Raw genomic sequence first — 18258 nt, 5'->3', positions numbered from 1 at the left:
GGGCGTTCATGCTACCTTTGTGACCTTCATTGACCTTCAAAGACCTCATTGTTACACATCGGATTCATCTCGATAGCCGCTATCAGAAAATAAGTACAAAACTACAGCATCCCAGTTAAAAAAACAAAGTTGACCTTCATATCTCTAAAGTGACCCCACCTAGCAACAAAGAACCAATGCCATATTATGGCCCCCGTTGTCCCATGCATCTTTTGTCCCACACACTTTTCAGCTCCTATCATTCTTCCAGAGTTATTCTTGGTGGCAATATTTAGTTACTCACCCTGTATAATGGAGTTTTGTCAAATTTTCGTAGCCTAATGAGCAGCAGGAAATTGACATTTTGGGGTATCAAACTGACCAGCAGGAAGTCTAGTTTTGTAGAAAAATATTTAACTGCTTGAAATTACTCAGATTAATTAAGAAAAATGTAATCAGTTATTTTAGGAAAATTACATAATAGATTTCTTCCCAATTTTCATAGCCACAAGAAGAACCAGAAATGGAGAAACTGAATATCAAATTGATCAGTGCGAGGTCTATGTTAGCAAAAAGAGATTTAGTTGCTTGAAAGTAATCAGGTTCATTATGAAAAACTTAATTTGCAAATTGAGGGAAAATTTAAATATTTCATGAACAGCTGCCGCTAACTATGTAAATGAAGTTTCAAAAGTTCATCTCTTCAAGGCGTAACTGTTTTGCACAGAAAAGTTACATTGGTGTAGGAACTGTGTAATTCTTTCTTTCATGTTGTGACAATAAAATAAAATATCAAATCGCACCATAAATTAAAATTGCTCAGCTTTCTTTTGATTTATAAACTCTTAACAATAAGAGAATCCTTATTGATATTTAAATATATTTCATGCTTTCTGAACAAAACACAAAAAACTGAAATAATGATCAAATATTTTGTGAAATGATTTGTCTAAAAGTAAGAAATAAGATAGATTAGAGAAACATCTGACATTTTATTTCCTGCCACGATACTAAACATCATTCAAAGGTGCGTCAAATCTTTCTCTAATCTATTTACTTCTTATGTTTAGACAAATCACCTTTTTTTTTGTTTATTTATCTGTGACATGGTTCCTATATTTTGATTAAATAGGTGGTCTGATTTGTATTTTCATATTAAGTCTGCAACCATTTCCTTTTCTAAAGTATCGGAGTTTCAGCTCTTGTCTTTCACAATTTTGTGACCTAGTTACTGCATTATTTGATCTGTGTATTTTCTATTGTGAACTGAATAACAGCATATGCAAAAAGTATAATAATAACTAGTCACTGTCTACATATTTTGTGTTATAAAACCTAACACTTCACAATACCACTCCGAACAACATTGATACGACTGATATTCATGAGCAAAAATTGTTGACTTATAAAAAATCTTTAATACCTGCTGAAATATCTGAAGCTGTAACATCTTCCTCAAAAATGGTTGCATACTCATTGGCCGAGACTCAATAAATGCTTCAGGATCAAATGTTATCTTCTGGCCTTGCTGAAACTTTAAAGCATCTCTATAGCCACCGATTAACTGGACAAGAGCTTTTAAGAATGCTCGAGACACACCATCACCCAACAGAGCAGCTCGGTTTCGTAGTTGCCTCTTTAAAGAATTTACCTGGAACAAAAAAATTCAATTAATAGCTGTCTTCACATTACTTCTACATGAATTTTACTTCAAATTCAAAATAAATATTTCCATACATTAATTACTGCCAACATACTTTCAAAAAACTGCTGATCCTTTATTTGATTTAAATTACAAAGAATAAGACTAAGTTCTCACTGAGAAAGAAATACGCAGTATAAGCTACAGATTAATGCTCTGCTGTAAATCAGTGTTTACACTGCTGAGCCACACTGGATTTTTAATTAGAGCGACGTACAAGGCAACAAAATCGTTTTATGTAAGACGGATTTCAAAGTGCAGAAACAATGAACAAGACCCATGAGCAAGTATATTGATTTTCAGCCAAACTTGAAGGATAGTAGGTCACCTGATGTGTACTTCCTTGAGTCTGAGAGATTGCAGCTGCTGAGAATCGTATTAGTATGTGAGGAGATTACACAGCTCTTTTTTATGCTAAGTAGCTAATTGCTTGAATTCACTGCCATCCTTGTTGATGAAGCAAGGCTGTTAAATATGGGCTCTAAAATAGCAAGAGCTTTACATTACAAACGAACTTACTGGTGCAAAATATGTTAGTGGAGTTTCCATGATTGACAACCAACTCAGTGAATTACAATAGCTTCCTAAACTGCAGCTGTAAAAAAAAAAATAAAATAAAATAAAATAAAATAAAAAAAAAAGGAAGGAAGGAATGATTTGGAAAAAAAAGGAAGGAATGATTTGATGACATGGTCTGTTAGAAGCAAAGAACGGGTTCAGGTTCAGGCTGACGACTGTTGAGGAAGGAAACTGGCTTTGCCCTTTCAAAGGATCTATTCCAGCATCCTTCTTAAGCTATTTAGGGAAATCAACAAAAACCTATATCTATATCTAAAAACAAAGATGATGGGACTTACCAAACGAAAGCGCTGGCATGTTGATAGACACACAAACAAACACAAACATACATACATACAAAATTCAAGCTTTCACAACCAACGGTTGCTTCATCAGGAAAGAGGGAAGGAGATGGAAAGACGAAAGGATGTGGGTTTTAAGGGAGAGGGTAAGGAGTCATTCCAATCCCGGGAGCGGAAAGACTTACCTTAGGGGGAAAATAGGACAGGTACACACTCGCGCGCGTGCGCCCACACACACACACACACACACACACACACACACACACACACACACACACATATCCATCTGCACAAACACAAGCAGACATTTGTAAAGGCAAAGAATTTGGGCAGAGATGTCAGTCAAGGCGGAATTACAGAGGCAAAGATGTTGTTGAATGACAGGTGAGGTATGAGCGGCGGCAACTTGAAATTAGCGGAGGTTGGGGCCTGGTGGGTAACGAGAAGAGAGGATATACTGAAGGGCAAGTTCCCATCTCCGGAGTTCTGACAGGTTGGTGTTAGTGGGAAGTATCCAGATAACCCGGCCGGTTTAACACTGTGCCAAGATGTGCTGGCCGTGCACCAAGGCATGTTTAGCCACAGGGTGATCCTCATTACCAACAAACACTGTCAGCCTGTGTCCATTCATGTGAATGGACAGTTTGTTGCTGGTCATTCCCACATAGAAAGCTTCACAGTGTAGGCAGGTCAGTTGGTAAATCATGTGGGTGCTTTCACACGTGGCTCTGCCTTTGATCGTGTACACCTTCCGGGTTACAGGACTGGAGTAGGTGGTGGTGGGAGGGTGCATGGGACAGGTCTTACACCAGGGGCGGTTACAAGGGTAGGAGCCAGAGGGTAGGGAAGGTGGTTTGGGGATTTCATAGGGATGAACCAAGAGGTTACGAAGGTTAGGTGGATGGCACAAAGACACTCTTGGTGGAGTGGGGAGGGTTTTATGAAGTATGGATCTCATTTCAGGGCAGGATTTGAGGAAGTCGTATCCCTGCCGGAGAGCCACCTTTCAGGGTCTGATCGAGTCCCAGAAAGTATCCTCTCCGGCAACTGGCAAGAGCTGAAGGTAACCCGGCAACAAAATAATCTGCCACCGCCTGACTATAATCTGTACAATCAAAATTACATTTCAAATAGCACCCAGGGACAACAAAATTTCGAATCAAGAGCAGTGCAAGATACTAACTGGCGAAACCAGGCACATAATGTGCATATAGTTGAGGTTACTCCTAACAAGGTGGTCAGTACTCAGTGTAATTCAGAACACACTAACCAGTCTTGATAGGCCCCCATTCAATGAACAGTAACAGGGGTGTGGGTATGGAACTCTTTAACAACTGTTTTCTTAGATACTATAAATGTGACGATATCAAAGCCAACCTGTGACAGGAAGATATTACTAACTGTTTAGATGAAAATGAAGACAGTACAGACAGTAATCAATGCACAAATATGTGATTTAATGGTACCCATACTACTGGACACTGGATCTACCACGAATATAATTTCACAGGGTCTGTTTGATCAGTTACAAAAATGAGGACACCTACTGACACTTCCAGTCAAAAATTGTAAAATCCAAACAGATGTAGGAGGTAAGTCTAAAGGCATAAATTTGCACGCAAGGATTCCTACTCAAATTAATAGCTTCTCTATACAATGCATTTTACTAGTAGTACACTGCCTTATCAGCCTGGACACTTTTAGGGAGTATCAACTACATATTCATGTTCGTAAGGGGAAGTGTCATTTCATTGTGAACAACAAACAATATTCAGTAGACTTAAGTCAAACACCACAGGAAGAAAACAAAAACACGCTGCTGACATTCAAATAAAATTCTTCTATTCTACTGTCATGTTTGTAATTGAGTAATCACAGAAAGAGAAAATAGGCCCCGAGAACATGCACGGCAGGGTCAATGAGTCAGTGCGCCTAATGGAAGAACAAAAGGAAGAGCTGTATGAGTTTTAATACCTTATGTACATGTTTTTGAACAATGAACTGGCATAATCAACAGATACAAATACAAAATGGAGGTCTACTCATACGAAACCACCTGCTTTTCATCTACCCCAATCCATGGGCCAAGAAGGAGGCTTTGAGGAAAGAGATCAATAGAATGTTCAACTGGGAAATAATACAACCATCCTTATCTATATATTGCAGCCCCATTTTGGCCATTAGCAAATCAAATGGTAGGCTCCGCCTCATGCTTGACACATGAGGAATAAATAAAATTATTGTGCCTGTCATGATGAGGTCTCACAACATGGAAGAACGACTTCTGAAATTCCATAACATTAAATACCTCACCGTAATAGATCTGGGAGCCTAGTCCTGGCAAATTGCACTACAAGAAGATAATTTTAAGTACACTGCCTATGAATGTGGAGGCATACTCTATGAGTTCTGTGTTCTCTCTTTTGGTTTAAGTGTCAGTGTAGGCATATTTATTTCTGCTTTAGATTCAATCTTAGGACCTGAACTGTTAAGTAGTCACTGTGTATGTTGATGGTTTACTGAATACTACGCCAGATGGTCAGAACAATTAAGCCTCTTGGCTCAAGTCTAATATAGGTTTTCAGAAAACAGAGTCACAGCCAACCTAATGAAGTCACATTTTGGTAAGGAAAGGGTTAAATTCCTTGGACACATAATATCACCTCAAGACATACTTCCAGACTCTAAAAAGCTCAGTGCTATCAGACCCTACCCTGTACCTCAAAATAAGAAGCAGTTGAAGGCATATCTTGGTTTAGTATCTTTCTTCAGAAAATTATACCACAGCAGCTTTTAAACAGTAATGCTCTATTGAATCTTCTGCAGAAGAACCACCCCCGGTTATGTACCAAGTGATGCCACACTGATTTTCACAACATTAAAGCTGCGCGTTGGAATGCCAACATCTTACATCATCCTTTTTTTTTTTTTTTTTTTTTTTTTTTGTGGTTTTCGGGCGCACAACTTCAATGGTCATTAGCGCCCTGACTACTCTAAGAATGCACCGCGAGGCACAAGTTGACAACAACAACTAAAAGGGAAAACACAATAAAAGACAGACTGACAGGCATAGGATTAAAAAACATCATCAAATGTCCTTAGCGAGGTTTGTCAAATTGATAAAACAAAGAACACGAGCAGCTGCTCGTGGGTCATCCGCTAAAATGGCATCTAAAGTAGTAGGCAGGTTAAGATCGAGGCGCAGTGTTTTAAGATCGGGACAGGACATTAAAATGTGACTAACCGTCAGCAAGTGCCCACATGGGCAGAACGGCGCCGGCGCAGCCGTCAGCAGATGGCGATGGCTGAACCGGCAGTGTCCAATTCTTAACCTTGCTAAAACGACCTCCTCCCGCCGAGAAGGGCGTGAGGAGGACGTCCAAGCCACGGGAAGAGGTTTTAAGGCCCGAAGCTTGTTGTCGGTAAGTGCAGCCCAATCGGCATGCCACAGCGACACAACGCGCCGACAAATGACCCTGCTAAAATCGGACGAAGGGACACAACAAGAAGCTGTCCGAGGCTGGAGGACCGCAGCCTTGGCCGCGGCATCTGCAGCTTCGTTCCCAGGGATACCGACATGGCCAGGAACCCACATAAAGCTAACCGGCGTACCGACGTCCACCAGCTGCTGAAGAGAGCGTTGGATCCGGTGTACGAAAGGGTGAACCGGGTACGGATCACTGAGGCTCTGGATGGCGCTCAGGGAATCTGAGCAGATGACATAAGCAGAATGTCGGTGGCGGCAGATGTACAGAACAGCCTGGTAGAGGGCAAAGAGCTCAGCTGTGAAGACCGAACAATGGCCATGGAGCCGGTATTGGAAACTTTGTGCCCCGACAATAAAGGAACACCCGACCCCGTCATTGGTCTTAGAGCCATCTGTATAAATGAAAGTCATGTTGTTGAACTGCGAACGAAGTTCCAAAAAACGGGAGTGGTAGACCGAACCGGGGGTGACCTCTTTTGGGAGCGAGCTGAGGTCGAGGTGAACGCGGACCTGAGCCTGGAGCCAAGGTGGCGTGCGGCTCTCGCCCACTCGAAAGGTTGCAGGGAGTGAAAAATGAAGGTGTTGAAGGAGGCGACGAAAGCGAACTCCAGGGGGTAGCAAGGCAGAGACATACAACCCGTATTGAAAGTCAAGAGAGTCGTCAAAAAAGGAACGATAAGAAGGATGGTCGGGCATTGACAGTAGCCGACAGGCATACCGACAAAGCAGTATATCGCGCCGGTAGGTGAGTGGCAATTCGCCAGCGTCAGCATGAAGACTCTCTACGGGACTGGTATAAAATGCTCCGATCGCAAGTCGTAAACCCCGATGTTGTATGGAGTTGAGGCGGCGTAAGATGGATGGCCGTGCAGAGGAGTAGACGAAGCTCCCATAATCCAGCTTGGAGCGGACGATCGACCGATATAGACGAAGTAGGACGGTTCGATCCGCTCCCCACGACATACCACTGAGAACACGGAGGACATTTAAAGAACGGGTACAACGGGCAGCCAAATAAGACACATGTGGAGACCAGCTAAGTTTCCTGTCAAAGGTAAGGCCTAAAAATTTGATTGTCTCCACGAGTGGGAGAGCAACGGGACCGAGTCGTAAGGACGGTGGGAGAAACTCTTTGTAGCGCCAGAAGTTAATACAGACCGTCTTCTCGGCAGAAAAACGGAAGCCATTGGCGACACTCCAAGAGTAAAGACGGTCAAGAGAACGCTGAAGACAGCGCTCCAGGACACGTGGACACTGCGCGCTGCAATAGATGGTAAAATCGTCCACGAAAAGGGAGCCTGATACATCAGCTGGGAGGCAATCCATTATTGGATTGATCGCGATGGCGAAGAGAGCGACGCTCAAAACTGAGCCCTGTGGCACCCCATTCTCCTGGCGAAAGGTGTCGGACAGGACAGAACCCACACGCACCCGAAACTGTCTATCCATTAAAAAGGAACGAATAAAAAGAGGGAGGCGACCGCGAAAGCCCCACGTATGCATGGTGCGGAGAATGCCCGCCCTCCAACAGGTGTCGTAAGCCTTCTCCAAATCAAAGAACACAGCCGCGGTCGGGCGCTTCCGCAAGAAGTTATTCATGATGAAGGTCGACAAGGTAACCAGATGGTCGACAGCAGAGCGGCGCCTTCGAAATCCACATTGTACATTGGTAAGTAGGCGTCGAGACTCGAGCAGCCAAACCAATCGAGAGTTAACCATTCGCTCCATCACTTTACAGACACAGCTGGTAAGCGAGATAGGTCGATAACTGGAAGGCAAGTGCTTGTCCTTCCCCGGCTTAGGAATCGGGACAACAATAGACTCGCGCCAGCATGCGGGAACATGTCCCTCAATCCAGATGCGATTGTAAGTACGAAGAAGAAAACCTTTACCCGCAGGAGAAAGGTTCTTCAGCATCTGGATATAAATAGAATCAGGCCCTGGAGCGGAGGACCGTGATCGGCCAAGTGCGTTTTCCAGTTCCCGCATGGTGAATGGGGCATTATAACCTTCACGATTCGAGGAGCGGAAGTTAGGTGGCCTCGCCTCCTCTGCCTGTTTGCGGGGGAGGAAGGCAGGGTGGTAATGAGCGGAGCTCGAAACCTCTGCGAAAAAGCGGCCGAAGGCATTGGAGACAGCCTCAGGGGCCACAAGGACTTCATTCGCGACCTTCAAGCCAGAAACTGGGGAGTGGACCTTAGTGCCAGATAGCCGGCGCAGGCTACCCCAGACAACAGAAGAAGGAGTAGAACTGTTGAAGGTGCTGGTGAAAGCAGCCCAGCTGGCTTTCTTGCTTTCTTTAATAATACGACGACACTGAGCACGTAATCGTTTATAATTAATGCAATTCGCCACTGTAGGGTGGCGTTTAAAGGTGCGTAAAGCACGTCGACGAGCACGTAAAGCGTCCCTACATGCCGCGGTCCACCAGGGGACCGGTACGCGACGTGGAGAAGAAGTAGGGTGAGGGATGGAATATTCAGCAGCAGCGAGAATGACTTCCGTGAGGTGTGCGACCTGACGATCGCAGCTTGTGAAGGTTTGATCCTGAAAGGTCGCCCTGGAAGAGAAGAGCCCCCAGTCTGCCTTGGAGATGGTCCAACGAGAGGAGCACGGAGAGGGAGTATGCTGCAGGAGATGGATAACACACGGGAAGTGGTCGCTCGAATATGCATCAGCAAGTGCATACCACTCAAACCGGCGTGCAAGTTGGGGAGTACAGATAGAGAGGTCTAAATGGGAATAGGTATGAGATGTGTCCGAAAGAAAAGTAGGGGCGCCAGTATTGAGGCAGACAAGATTGAGCTGGTTGAAAAGGTCTGCTAACAAGGAGCCCCTCGGGCAGGATGCTGGAGAGCCCCAAAGAGGATGGTGGGCATTGAAGTCTCCAGTTAACAAAAATGGTGCAGGTAGCTGAGTAATAAGTTGCGTCATGTCTGCCCTGGTAACGGCAGATGACGATGGAGCGTAAACGGTACAAAAGGAAAACGTGAAAGTGGGGAGAGTAATGCGGATGGCTACTGCCTGCAGGCCGGTGTGCAACGTGATGGGATCGTAGTAAATATCATCCCGGACCAGCAACATAACCCCTCCATGAGCTGGGATACCTACCACAGGGGGTAGGTCAAAACGCACAGAGGTGTAGTGTGCCAAGGCAATTTGATCGCTTGGGCGTAGCTTCGTTTCCTGGAGGGCTACGACGAGCGGACGATGCGAGCGGAGCAGCAACTTCAAGTCCTCTCTGTTGGAGCGAACGCTGCGAATATTCCAGTTAATAAGTGCCATCGGAAGAAAAGGAAGATGAGAGAAGGGGTCACCTCGAAGGCCGCTTAGGGCCTGGCTTCGAGCGAGCACTGCCGCCGCTAGCAGGAGGCAGACAGTCATCGTCCATGGGGTCTATAGGGTCATCGGCCATCTCAGGAGGATGGCCGGGAGGGGGAGCTTCCTCCGCCGGTGAACGGCCAGATGTTCGGCGACCAGCGGTGCGGCCAGGCGAAACGGATGACGGCCTGGGGCGGCAACCGCTGGGTGGCGCAGGAGAAGAAAGGCGCCGCGGCGGAGAAGGAGAACTGTGCTTCCTATGCGCCTTTTTAGAAGGACGTTTGGTGGAAGTACCGGTCGAAGGCTGGGAGGTCGAGGAACGGAGGAAGTCTGCACGGGATGGTTCCTTCTTGAAGGCCCGTGCATCTGACTTCGGGGTCTTCGACGGAGCAGAAGCTGAGGAAGTGGCTGGTGTCTGTGGGGTGATGGGAGGAAGAGGAGACGTCGACCGCGCGATCTTAGCACTGGCCGAACGGACGACCGTGGTGCTGAAGGTCAGATCGCATGTCTGGGTTGCTACCTCCCGGGTAGTCCGAGGAGAGGCGAGGACAGTGCTGTATTTCCCCGCTGGGAGCAGCGTGGGCTTCCTACTAGCCAATAGCTTGCGAGCAGCCGAGGTGGACACTTTCTCTTTGACTCGAATTTCCTGGATACAGCGTTCTTCCTTATAGACAGGACAGTCGCGGGAGGATGCGGCATGGTCACCCTGACAGTTCACACAACGAGGAGACGGAGGTGGACAGTCACCCTCATGGGCATCCCTGCCACAAGTGACACATTTAGCCGCATTGGAACAAGACTGTCGAGTGTGATTGAAACGCTGACACTGGTAGCAGCGCGTAGGTGTCGGGACATAGGGGCGAACTGAAATGACCTCGTAGCCCGCCTTGATGCGCGATGGCAGCTTAACACTATCGAAGGTTAAGAAAAGTGTCCGGGTCGGTACAAGGTCATTGTTGACCTTTTTCATGACCCTATGGACAGCCGTCACGCCCTGCTCAGCGAGGAAAGATTGAATCTCCTCGTCAGTCAAGCCGTCGAGGGATCTAGTATAGACCACACCACGAGACGAATTCAAAGTTCGGTGAGCCTCCACCCGGACAGGGAATGTGTAAAGGAGTGTGGCCCGAAGCAGTTTTTGTGCCTGAAAGGCGCTCTCAGTTTCGAGTAATAGGGTACCGTTACGCAATCTGGTACAAGATTTGACAGATCCAGCTATGGCATCGACGCCCTTCTGGATAACGAAAGGGTTGACAGAGGAAAAATCCTTTCCTTCCTCAGATCGAGAAACGACGAGGAACTGTGGGGCAGGCGGTAGTATTTTTGTCACTGTTGGCTGGTCACGTTTCCGTTTGTGGGTCGAAGTCGAAAGCGATGGAGTAGAATCCATTGCGGAGGAATCCCCCATGATTGCCAGCGTCTCCGATGGCGCGCTCCTTCCTTGTGGGGACCCTCTCAGAGGGCACTCCCGCCTTAGGTGAATGTTTACACCTCAGGTCACACCTCCCGAGAAACAGACGGAGGGACCAATCGGCATGGTCAGAAGGTATCAGCTCAGGCAATCACCCCTCCCCGGGCCTGGCCTTTACCAGGGGGTACGCGCGTGCCTTACATGTCTACCCAGGGCGGGGACTTACGCGTTACCCCGTCACCGGCTACGCGTGCGAACGCGTGGGTCGGCCTTCAGACACGCACAGGGAGGAAGGAAGAAGAGGAAAAAGAAGAGAGAGGGAGAAAGAGGACAGACTGTCTCAAACGCCGAGGCGGAGACCAGAGAAGGCAAGGAGAAGAAGGCAATGAGAAAGCAAGGAGAAGGAGGCAAGGAGAAGGCAAGGAGAAGAAGGCAATGAGAAGGCAAGGAGAAAAAGGCAATGAGAAGGCAAGGAGAAAAAGGCAATGAGAAGGCAAGGAGAAAAAGGCAATGAGAAGGCAAGGAGAAGTCAAGGGAAAGAGTAAGGAAGACAGTGAAGTGGAGAAGAGCAAAGAAAGGAACCAACAAAAGGAATGAAGAAACGAGAAGTGAAAAACCAAAAAGACCACGATTATAGGTCGTGAAACCGTCCGTCTCCGGACGCAGGCGCTAACTACCCCCGTGAGGGGGATGGTCTCCTTTTAGTCGCCTCTTACGACAGGCAGGAATACCTCGGGCCTATTCTAATCCCCGGACCCGCAGGGGGGTACATCATCCTGACATGACTCAGGATTTTTGTCTGTGTACACATACGTCTTCTCAATGGCTGGGCGCTTGTTTACTCCAAATCCTGGCACGAATGGGGAGCTTACTCCCAAGGCAATTAGTGTCGCTAGTATGACTATCTGAAGCCGAACAAGCATATTCAGTGACCGAATTGGAAGCTCTTACACTAATAAGGGCATTCAAAAAGTTCAAATATTACCTGTGGGGAAGGCATACCAAGATGTATTGTGACCATCAGTCTTTGTCCATTCTTCTCACTTGTAAACTGTAACACAGGAGGATCACTAGGTGGTGTTTGTATTTACAGGAATTTGATTTTGAAATTGTGTATATCAAATGTAATCAAAATGCAATTGCTGATGTCTTATGGAGAGTTCTACAGGTCTAGACGAATTATTGGAATTTGTGAAGAACAATTCAGAAATCAAGGTTTTGTTGATGAAAGATAAAACAAAACAGACACATTATGTTAGGATGTGTAGAAGCATGGAGCAACTACAGCGGAAGGATCTCAGGTGGCAAAAGGTAAGACTAAAACTGCTGCAGAACAATGATGACAGGCTGCAACATTTTTTTATGATTTACCAAGGTGTATTGTTTCACCGACACCACCCAGAGCAGAACCAGTGGTATGTTTGTTTACCAAAGGATCATGTTAATGACTTTATATGACACATGATGTTTGGGGACACTATGGTGTCTCCAAATGCCTTAGTAAGAAGAGCACTTACTCTTACTACCCAAATTTAAGATGAAAAGTTTTGAAGGTAATACAGAAATGTGTTGTGTATCAGAAGGCTAAGAATACAAATAAGTCAAAACTAATTGAACTACACTCAGTATTGCCTAAATGACCATTGGAGATAGTTTCCTTGGACCCAACTGTATCATATCTACAAGGGAAAGGATGTGTAAGATATGTTGTTGCTCTGTACAATGTTTTCTCCAAATATGTCATTATGTATAGTGTACGGTCAGTGACTGTGAGCACAATAATTAGGAGAATTGCAATGGTTTATCTACCCAGAGCAGCCAAGCCAGAAATACGGACGACAGACAACATATCAAACTTTACAGGCAACCGTTGGAAAGAGCTCATGAACACTCACAACATTAAACATATACTTGTTTCCAGGCTTCACCCAGAAACATGTCCCGTACAGAGCATATTTAAGGAATTTAACAGATTTATCCAAACTTACACCCTTCACAAACACACAAAGTGGATCAAATACATTATCCGAATCCAGCAGGAAGTTAATCTCCAACATAGCTCAACAGGCTTTACATCTAGGAATTTCTGTTTGACAAAAGGCAAGTAGACATTAGAGGAAAAACCCCTACCCAAGGTCCCTAGGAAGGAATTATCACATGAGGAAAAGATACGTTACCGTTGAACAAAAGGTAAAATACAGAAAACAACTGTATGAGAAGAAATTAGGACACACTGTGGAGTACCATGTGGGACAACTACTACTCATCAGGACTAATCCAAAATCAACAAAGTATGGTAAGTTGAGTCTCAAGTGGCAACTACTGTACAAAGGGCCATTTCTTATATCAAAAATTCTTCACCCAGGAACCTATAAGTTAGTACAATTCACTAGTGGTAATGAAAAAGAGCTCTAAAAAAAAAAAAAAAAAAAAAAAAAAAAAAAAAAAAAAAAAAAATTACATGAATTTATGCACTAAACATTTGACCCTGATCAAGCATGGCTTGGAGCAATGTATTTAAGTCTATATAAGATGTGACATACAGTCCATTTGAATATAATTATTACGACTGATGTTTAGTATTAAGGAAAGATTTTATTTTGCCTATTTCATGTGTGTGTTGCCTTACTAAGATGTAAGTTTTAATTATGTAAGATTTTCACTGTATGTTTACGAGCCAGAGAAGCTCAGAAAACATTACTCTCACCGAGCATGAGAAATTATTTAATTTGATGCTGTACAGCGCTGATGCAGCACATGGAAGTGGAGTGATGAGAGAACTGCGCATGCACAGTAGCTAGCTTTAAGGTTGACGACCTCCACACATGCACACAGTGCAGATTAAGCCACCAGATCACCAAAGGATGATGATTGTAGCTTAGCAAAGAAGCTTCAAGGAATCTACTCTTACAGAAACTTTATAATACAGTTTGACTACTAAGGAAATAAAATGTCTATGCTACAGAACTAAACTAAGATTAAGAAATTAGGAAGAATTAAGTGAATGAATATATATACAGAGGAAGAAGTCAACACAATCTACAGAAAACTAGCTACACACTAAGATATTATGAACAGGCGATTTACATTTGTACAAGTGGCTACCTACACGAGGAATGAAGGATATAAACTAAGCCTTGAATATACTATGAGAGATAGGATTATGCAATGCCTACGACAATACTTTTATTTTCAGGTGCAAAAAGGTAAGTCAAAATTACAACCACAGTATAAATGTGCACTCTTACAGCTCATTAAAAAACTGATAAAGAATGGACCGCATAGTGATAGAAATTGAATATATAGATATTGAAAGTGTGATCCATTAGAAGTGAGCGAGTAACTATGCACTTAATTTTAAGCTAGTATTCAAGTGTCCTTCCAGTAAGCGATGCAGAGTCATAACCTGTGTAAAATATAGAACACAATAGTTAGGTGTTTGGAACCAAAGCCGCACCAAAAATAGATAATTATATGTGTAAAAATATGTGTGAGTGTGTAAATGTGTGTAAGAAAAAGCTACAGTATGCCAGATGTATAAAATGGCTGAACTTAGGTAATAGACTACCAAAGGAAAAGGGGTCAGACCAAGCACTACAAGTCCATGTAACTGAAAACAATGCCAAGCAATTGTTGTTACAGCACATTTGCACATGAACACAAGTTGTCTCAACATTGTTTTACACTTGTTCATTGGCATAATTCTCGTAGAGGCATATTCATGCACAACAGATTGCACAAGAATGATATAACATAGCAGAAGGAAGTATAAGTCCCCAACACTGAAGTACCCTGTTTACAGTAAATGATGACACTTTTCATAACACAATTTTGTACTGTCAGAACATATCAGTAGATAGTAAACATGACGTAAGTGGATTAACATGAGTAGATAGTGATGAAATGATGTACTCAATAGTTCTCTCATGATGAACAAAGGATTGCAGTAGTAGAGAAAAACGAATGTTTCTTCCTGTCCATGATATTTCCTGTAGACCAGTCGACACATCCTAGTAAATTTGTCAGAGGCTTAACTAAACTTAATTATGTAGGCTTATCGTGATTTCATATTATGAAGCTTTCTTTCCTCAGCACCTGTAACGATGGATACTCGTGTCAGATGTGATGTATGAACACAAAACTGATGCATGTCATGTGATAATGCTGAATGCAAATATTTTGCCAATACTGGAAAATGAGATTGAAAAAATGACAACCTGTGTAATGTTAAAGTAAGATGAGACTATGAAAACAGATTGTTCACAAATGAATGTTTGAAAGGGTAATGTCCGGGAGCAAAATGTGATAAAAATGATGTAAAAAACTGAAAGATGTTACGTGATGTAAAATCCCGAGAAATGTATGTAATATTAACTGTCTTGTATGTATAATTTCTGTACAATGTTTATGTAAATTTTTTGTACAATATTTATTTAAAGAAATGAATATATATTTGCACAGAGTAATAAATACGCAAACCTGGCATGTCAATATATTTTTAAATGTTAATACTAATGTTAACGTAACAATGATGAAATGAAGAAACTATGTATACACTGCAGTGAAAAACTAAATGTTTTCTAGGACCACGTACATGAACAAATAACTGTAAATGTGGTACGAACATTTTGTGAAGATTTGAAACCTGTAATTCCATGTGTTCTCATAAAAAAACATGTGCCAGTGCCAGGCAGTAACGAACATTTATATCCTAGGTGGACACTAATATCGACAAGACATTCTACCACAGAGAGGGTACGGAAACGAAGTGTCTTTGGGATGCTGATAGAGTGAGCCTGGTCCAACCACTGAAACATGTAGCCTCCTCGCCAAAGCATCAATGTTTCTACCATGCATAAGCCTCAAAACATAACATTGCAGCAATGGGACGAACACTTTTATTGACTTCAGACAAATAAATGAAATTGTAGCACACCCATGGACAACTCAACTCAACTACAGTGCTAACAAACAAATATTTGTGCAGTATATGTCACAAGAGGTGCATGTGTTGGACAATGCCGCAATAGCAGTGGTTAGATTCCAATAATCAAACTACAGATTCCGAATTCAAATGCGCCTGTTGGTGTAACTCTTAAAATTTTTTTAGAAAGTACAAAAAAGGTGCAAACAATGTAATGTACTACCACTGTATACTGACATCCACTGATATGGAACACGCCAGTATACAGTAGGGGCTACACATATAAATAAATATTTGTAATGACTCTCATTCATGCTGTTCCCATGCAGCAAACAACAAAGATATCTTAGGGAGGTATGATCGTAACTGAGTAAGCTAAGAGAAAATTGAAAGCTATACTATCAATTTTTTTAAGTGTGTCATATTTTTTCCACCAATCGAGATGTCTGTTGGTTTTTTGAGCTGGTGCGAGAAAGATGTATGTACTTGCACTCTCTCAATATCATGTAACTAAAAGTTATAATATGCAGAAGTCGCAAGCCTTCATTCTCCTACTGAGCTACGACCTTATCTCCACATCCCGATGCAAAGAGAATTTGCATTTTCAAACTGACCTTTTCAGAGAAGAAGTCAACACGAGGAGACAATAGCCAATGCAGCTATACCAGCATTGTTGCAGATCATTAAGGACATGAGGTAAATATCAAGCCCTATACAAATCTCTAAGAATTTAATCTTCTATTAATATTACAGAATTGCCCAACATTTCTTAACCCACACACACCCGTATCTGCATGTCTTTTTGAACTCACTATTTATGGTGCAGCTGAATGTGCATTAGAGTACCTACATTAGTTCTGAACAATTTACATTACGTCTCCCCTTAACGACTGTATGCTTTCCTTTTTTTGAATGCTAATCAAAGTTTTAATTATCACTTTGAATAATTTAAATTATGAAATTAATTGTTTCTTTCTTTGCAGGGACATGTCTGCAGTCCTGGCAGACACTGAAATTGGCTGGTTGGTTGATATAATGAGTAAAGGAATGAAGCTATGAGGTCATGAGCTCTTCCTAACTGGAACAGGCAATTCAACAAAACAACACACCAAAGAAGGACCTTATGCACACAACCCAAGGAAAGAAAACCCCAAGGTCTACCGAAAGTCAATAAAGTTGAGAAAAAGGAACAAGAAAGAACAAAAGGGAGAGAAAGCTGGGGGAGGTATCAGTGGGGACAAGAAAGATGAAAGAGGTGCCCCATTCAGGGAGCAGATGGAGGCCATCAAAGGTAGAAAGTGTGATGAGGGACACACCCTCGCCACTTACCAGAGGCACCCCACCCAACAATACCCAGAAAAGATTAGTGTCGCAGACTGGGCAAGAGAAGCACAGGGAAACAGAGGAGCCAAGTCAAACAGAACATTCATAAATGGGAATGAAGAGCAAAAGAATTGGCAAGTGAGGGCAGGGGCGGAACACAAGGCCCAGGCAGCTGCTGCCTATTCGGCGCAGAGGAGACAATAGGCCATCCTGCAGACCCCTCACTGGATCAATAATGTTAAGGTGCCCTCACTTAGAGAGAATGGTAAAAAAAACCTTCATGAATAAACTGCAAAATCAGATCAGCTGCTGGGCCACTGTCTACTAACACAAGGGATAATGTGTCTGGAAGATTAAGAGTCTGCCATAGGGCAGCTCCAGGCGATGCAGAGCTGGTAAAGGGCGATGGTGTCCTTGTGAGAGGCCTGCATGGAGGACCTCTACAAATTCGTGGTCTCCATCTCCCATAGTTTGTTCAGCAAATTCAGAGTATGCTATTCCGTATTCCAGATCCTTAGAACTTGATGCGAAATACTGACTGAAGGTCTGATTCTGGAATACCAATCTCAAGATGTGGTTTGCCAGTCACCAATTTGGTCAGCCTGCCAGTGAGTTCATTCCCCAGGAACCCTAAGTGATCTGGGGTTCAGACAAAAACCTCTGAGCATCCACATTGTTTGAGGGCAAAAAGGGAATACTGGATAGTCAGAACCAAGGGATCACGAGGGTACCATCGGTCATAAGATTGTAAACTGCTCAAGGATTTGCTACCGATGAGGAAGGACTAACTGGTGCAGGAACAGATATGCTCAAGAGCACGAGAGATCGTTACCAACTGCGCAGTGAAAACACTGCAGCCATCCAGCAAGGAGTGGAGTTCATTACATCCCACACAAAGGCAAGCAAAGCCAGCATGAACATCAGTCACTGAGCCATCAATATGGACTACTACTAAACCACAACATGTGCCAAGAGTGGAGAAGAATTGGTGGCACAGGACCTTGGGGTGGGCTGAATCTTATGGACTTTCTGTTAGGTCAAGACGTGAGCTGTGGATGAAGGATGCATCATGGAGGTCTACATGAGTGGGCTCAGAGAAGAGGTGGTAGAGGGGAAAGCTAGAGATCAGAAAAAAGGGACCAGATGTGCACGGTGATCATAAACCAAGATCTGGGTCACTGTTGTGGGCGATGGATCTCCATATCTGGAAAGAGGAGATGGTAGTTCAGGTGCTCTGGGGAATAGCAGGTG

General features: G+C 43.6%; 1 protein-coding gene across 4 annotated transcripts in view; it reads right to left on the bottom strand.

Annotated features, from left to right (window-relative positions):
* Nucleotides 1-18258, bottom strand: part of LOC126259806 (DENN domain-containing protein 1A-like) — a 289351-nt gene that overhangs the window by 162874 nt on the left and 108219 nt on the right. For all 4 annotated transcript variants that reach the window (XM_049956834.1, XM_049956836.1, XM_049956835.1 and 1 more), the window contains one exon: nt 1403-1630. In XM_049956834.1, the coding sequence (XP_049812791.1) occupies nt 1403-1630 (228 nt within the window). The remainder of the gene's footprint in view (nt 1-1402; nt 1631-18258) is intronic.

The sequence above is a fragment of the Schistocerca nitens genome, chromosome 5, assembly GCF_023898315.1.
Source record: "Schistocerca nitens isolate TAMUIC-IGC-003100 chromosome 5, iqSchNite1.1, whole genome shotgun sequence".
NCBI lineage: Eukaryota > Metazoa > Arthropoda > Insecta > Orthoptera > Acrididae > Schistocerca > Schistocerca nitens.
The sequence above is the reverse complement of the archived record's forward strand: the minus strand, read 5'-3'. Positions and strand labels throughout refer to the sequence as shown.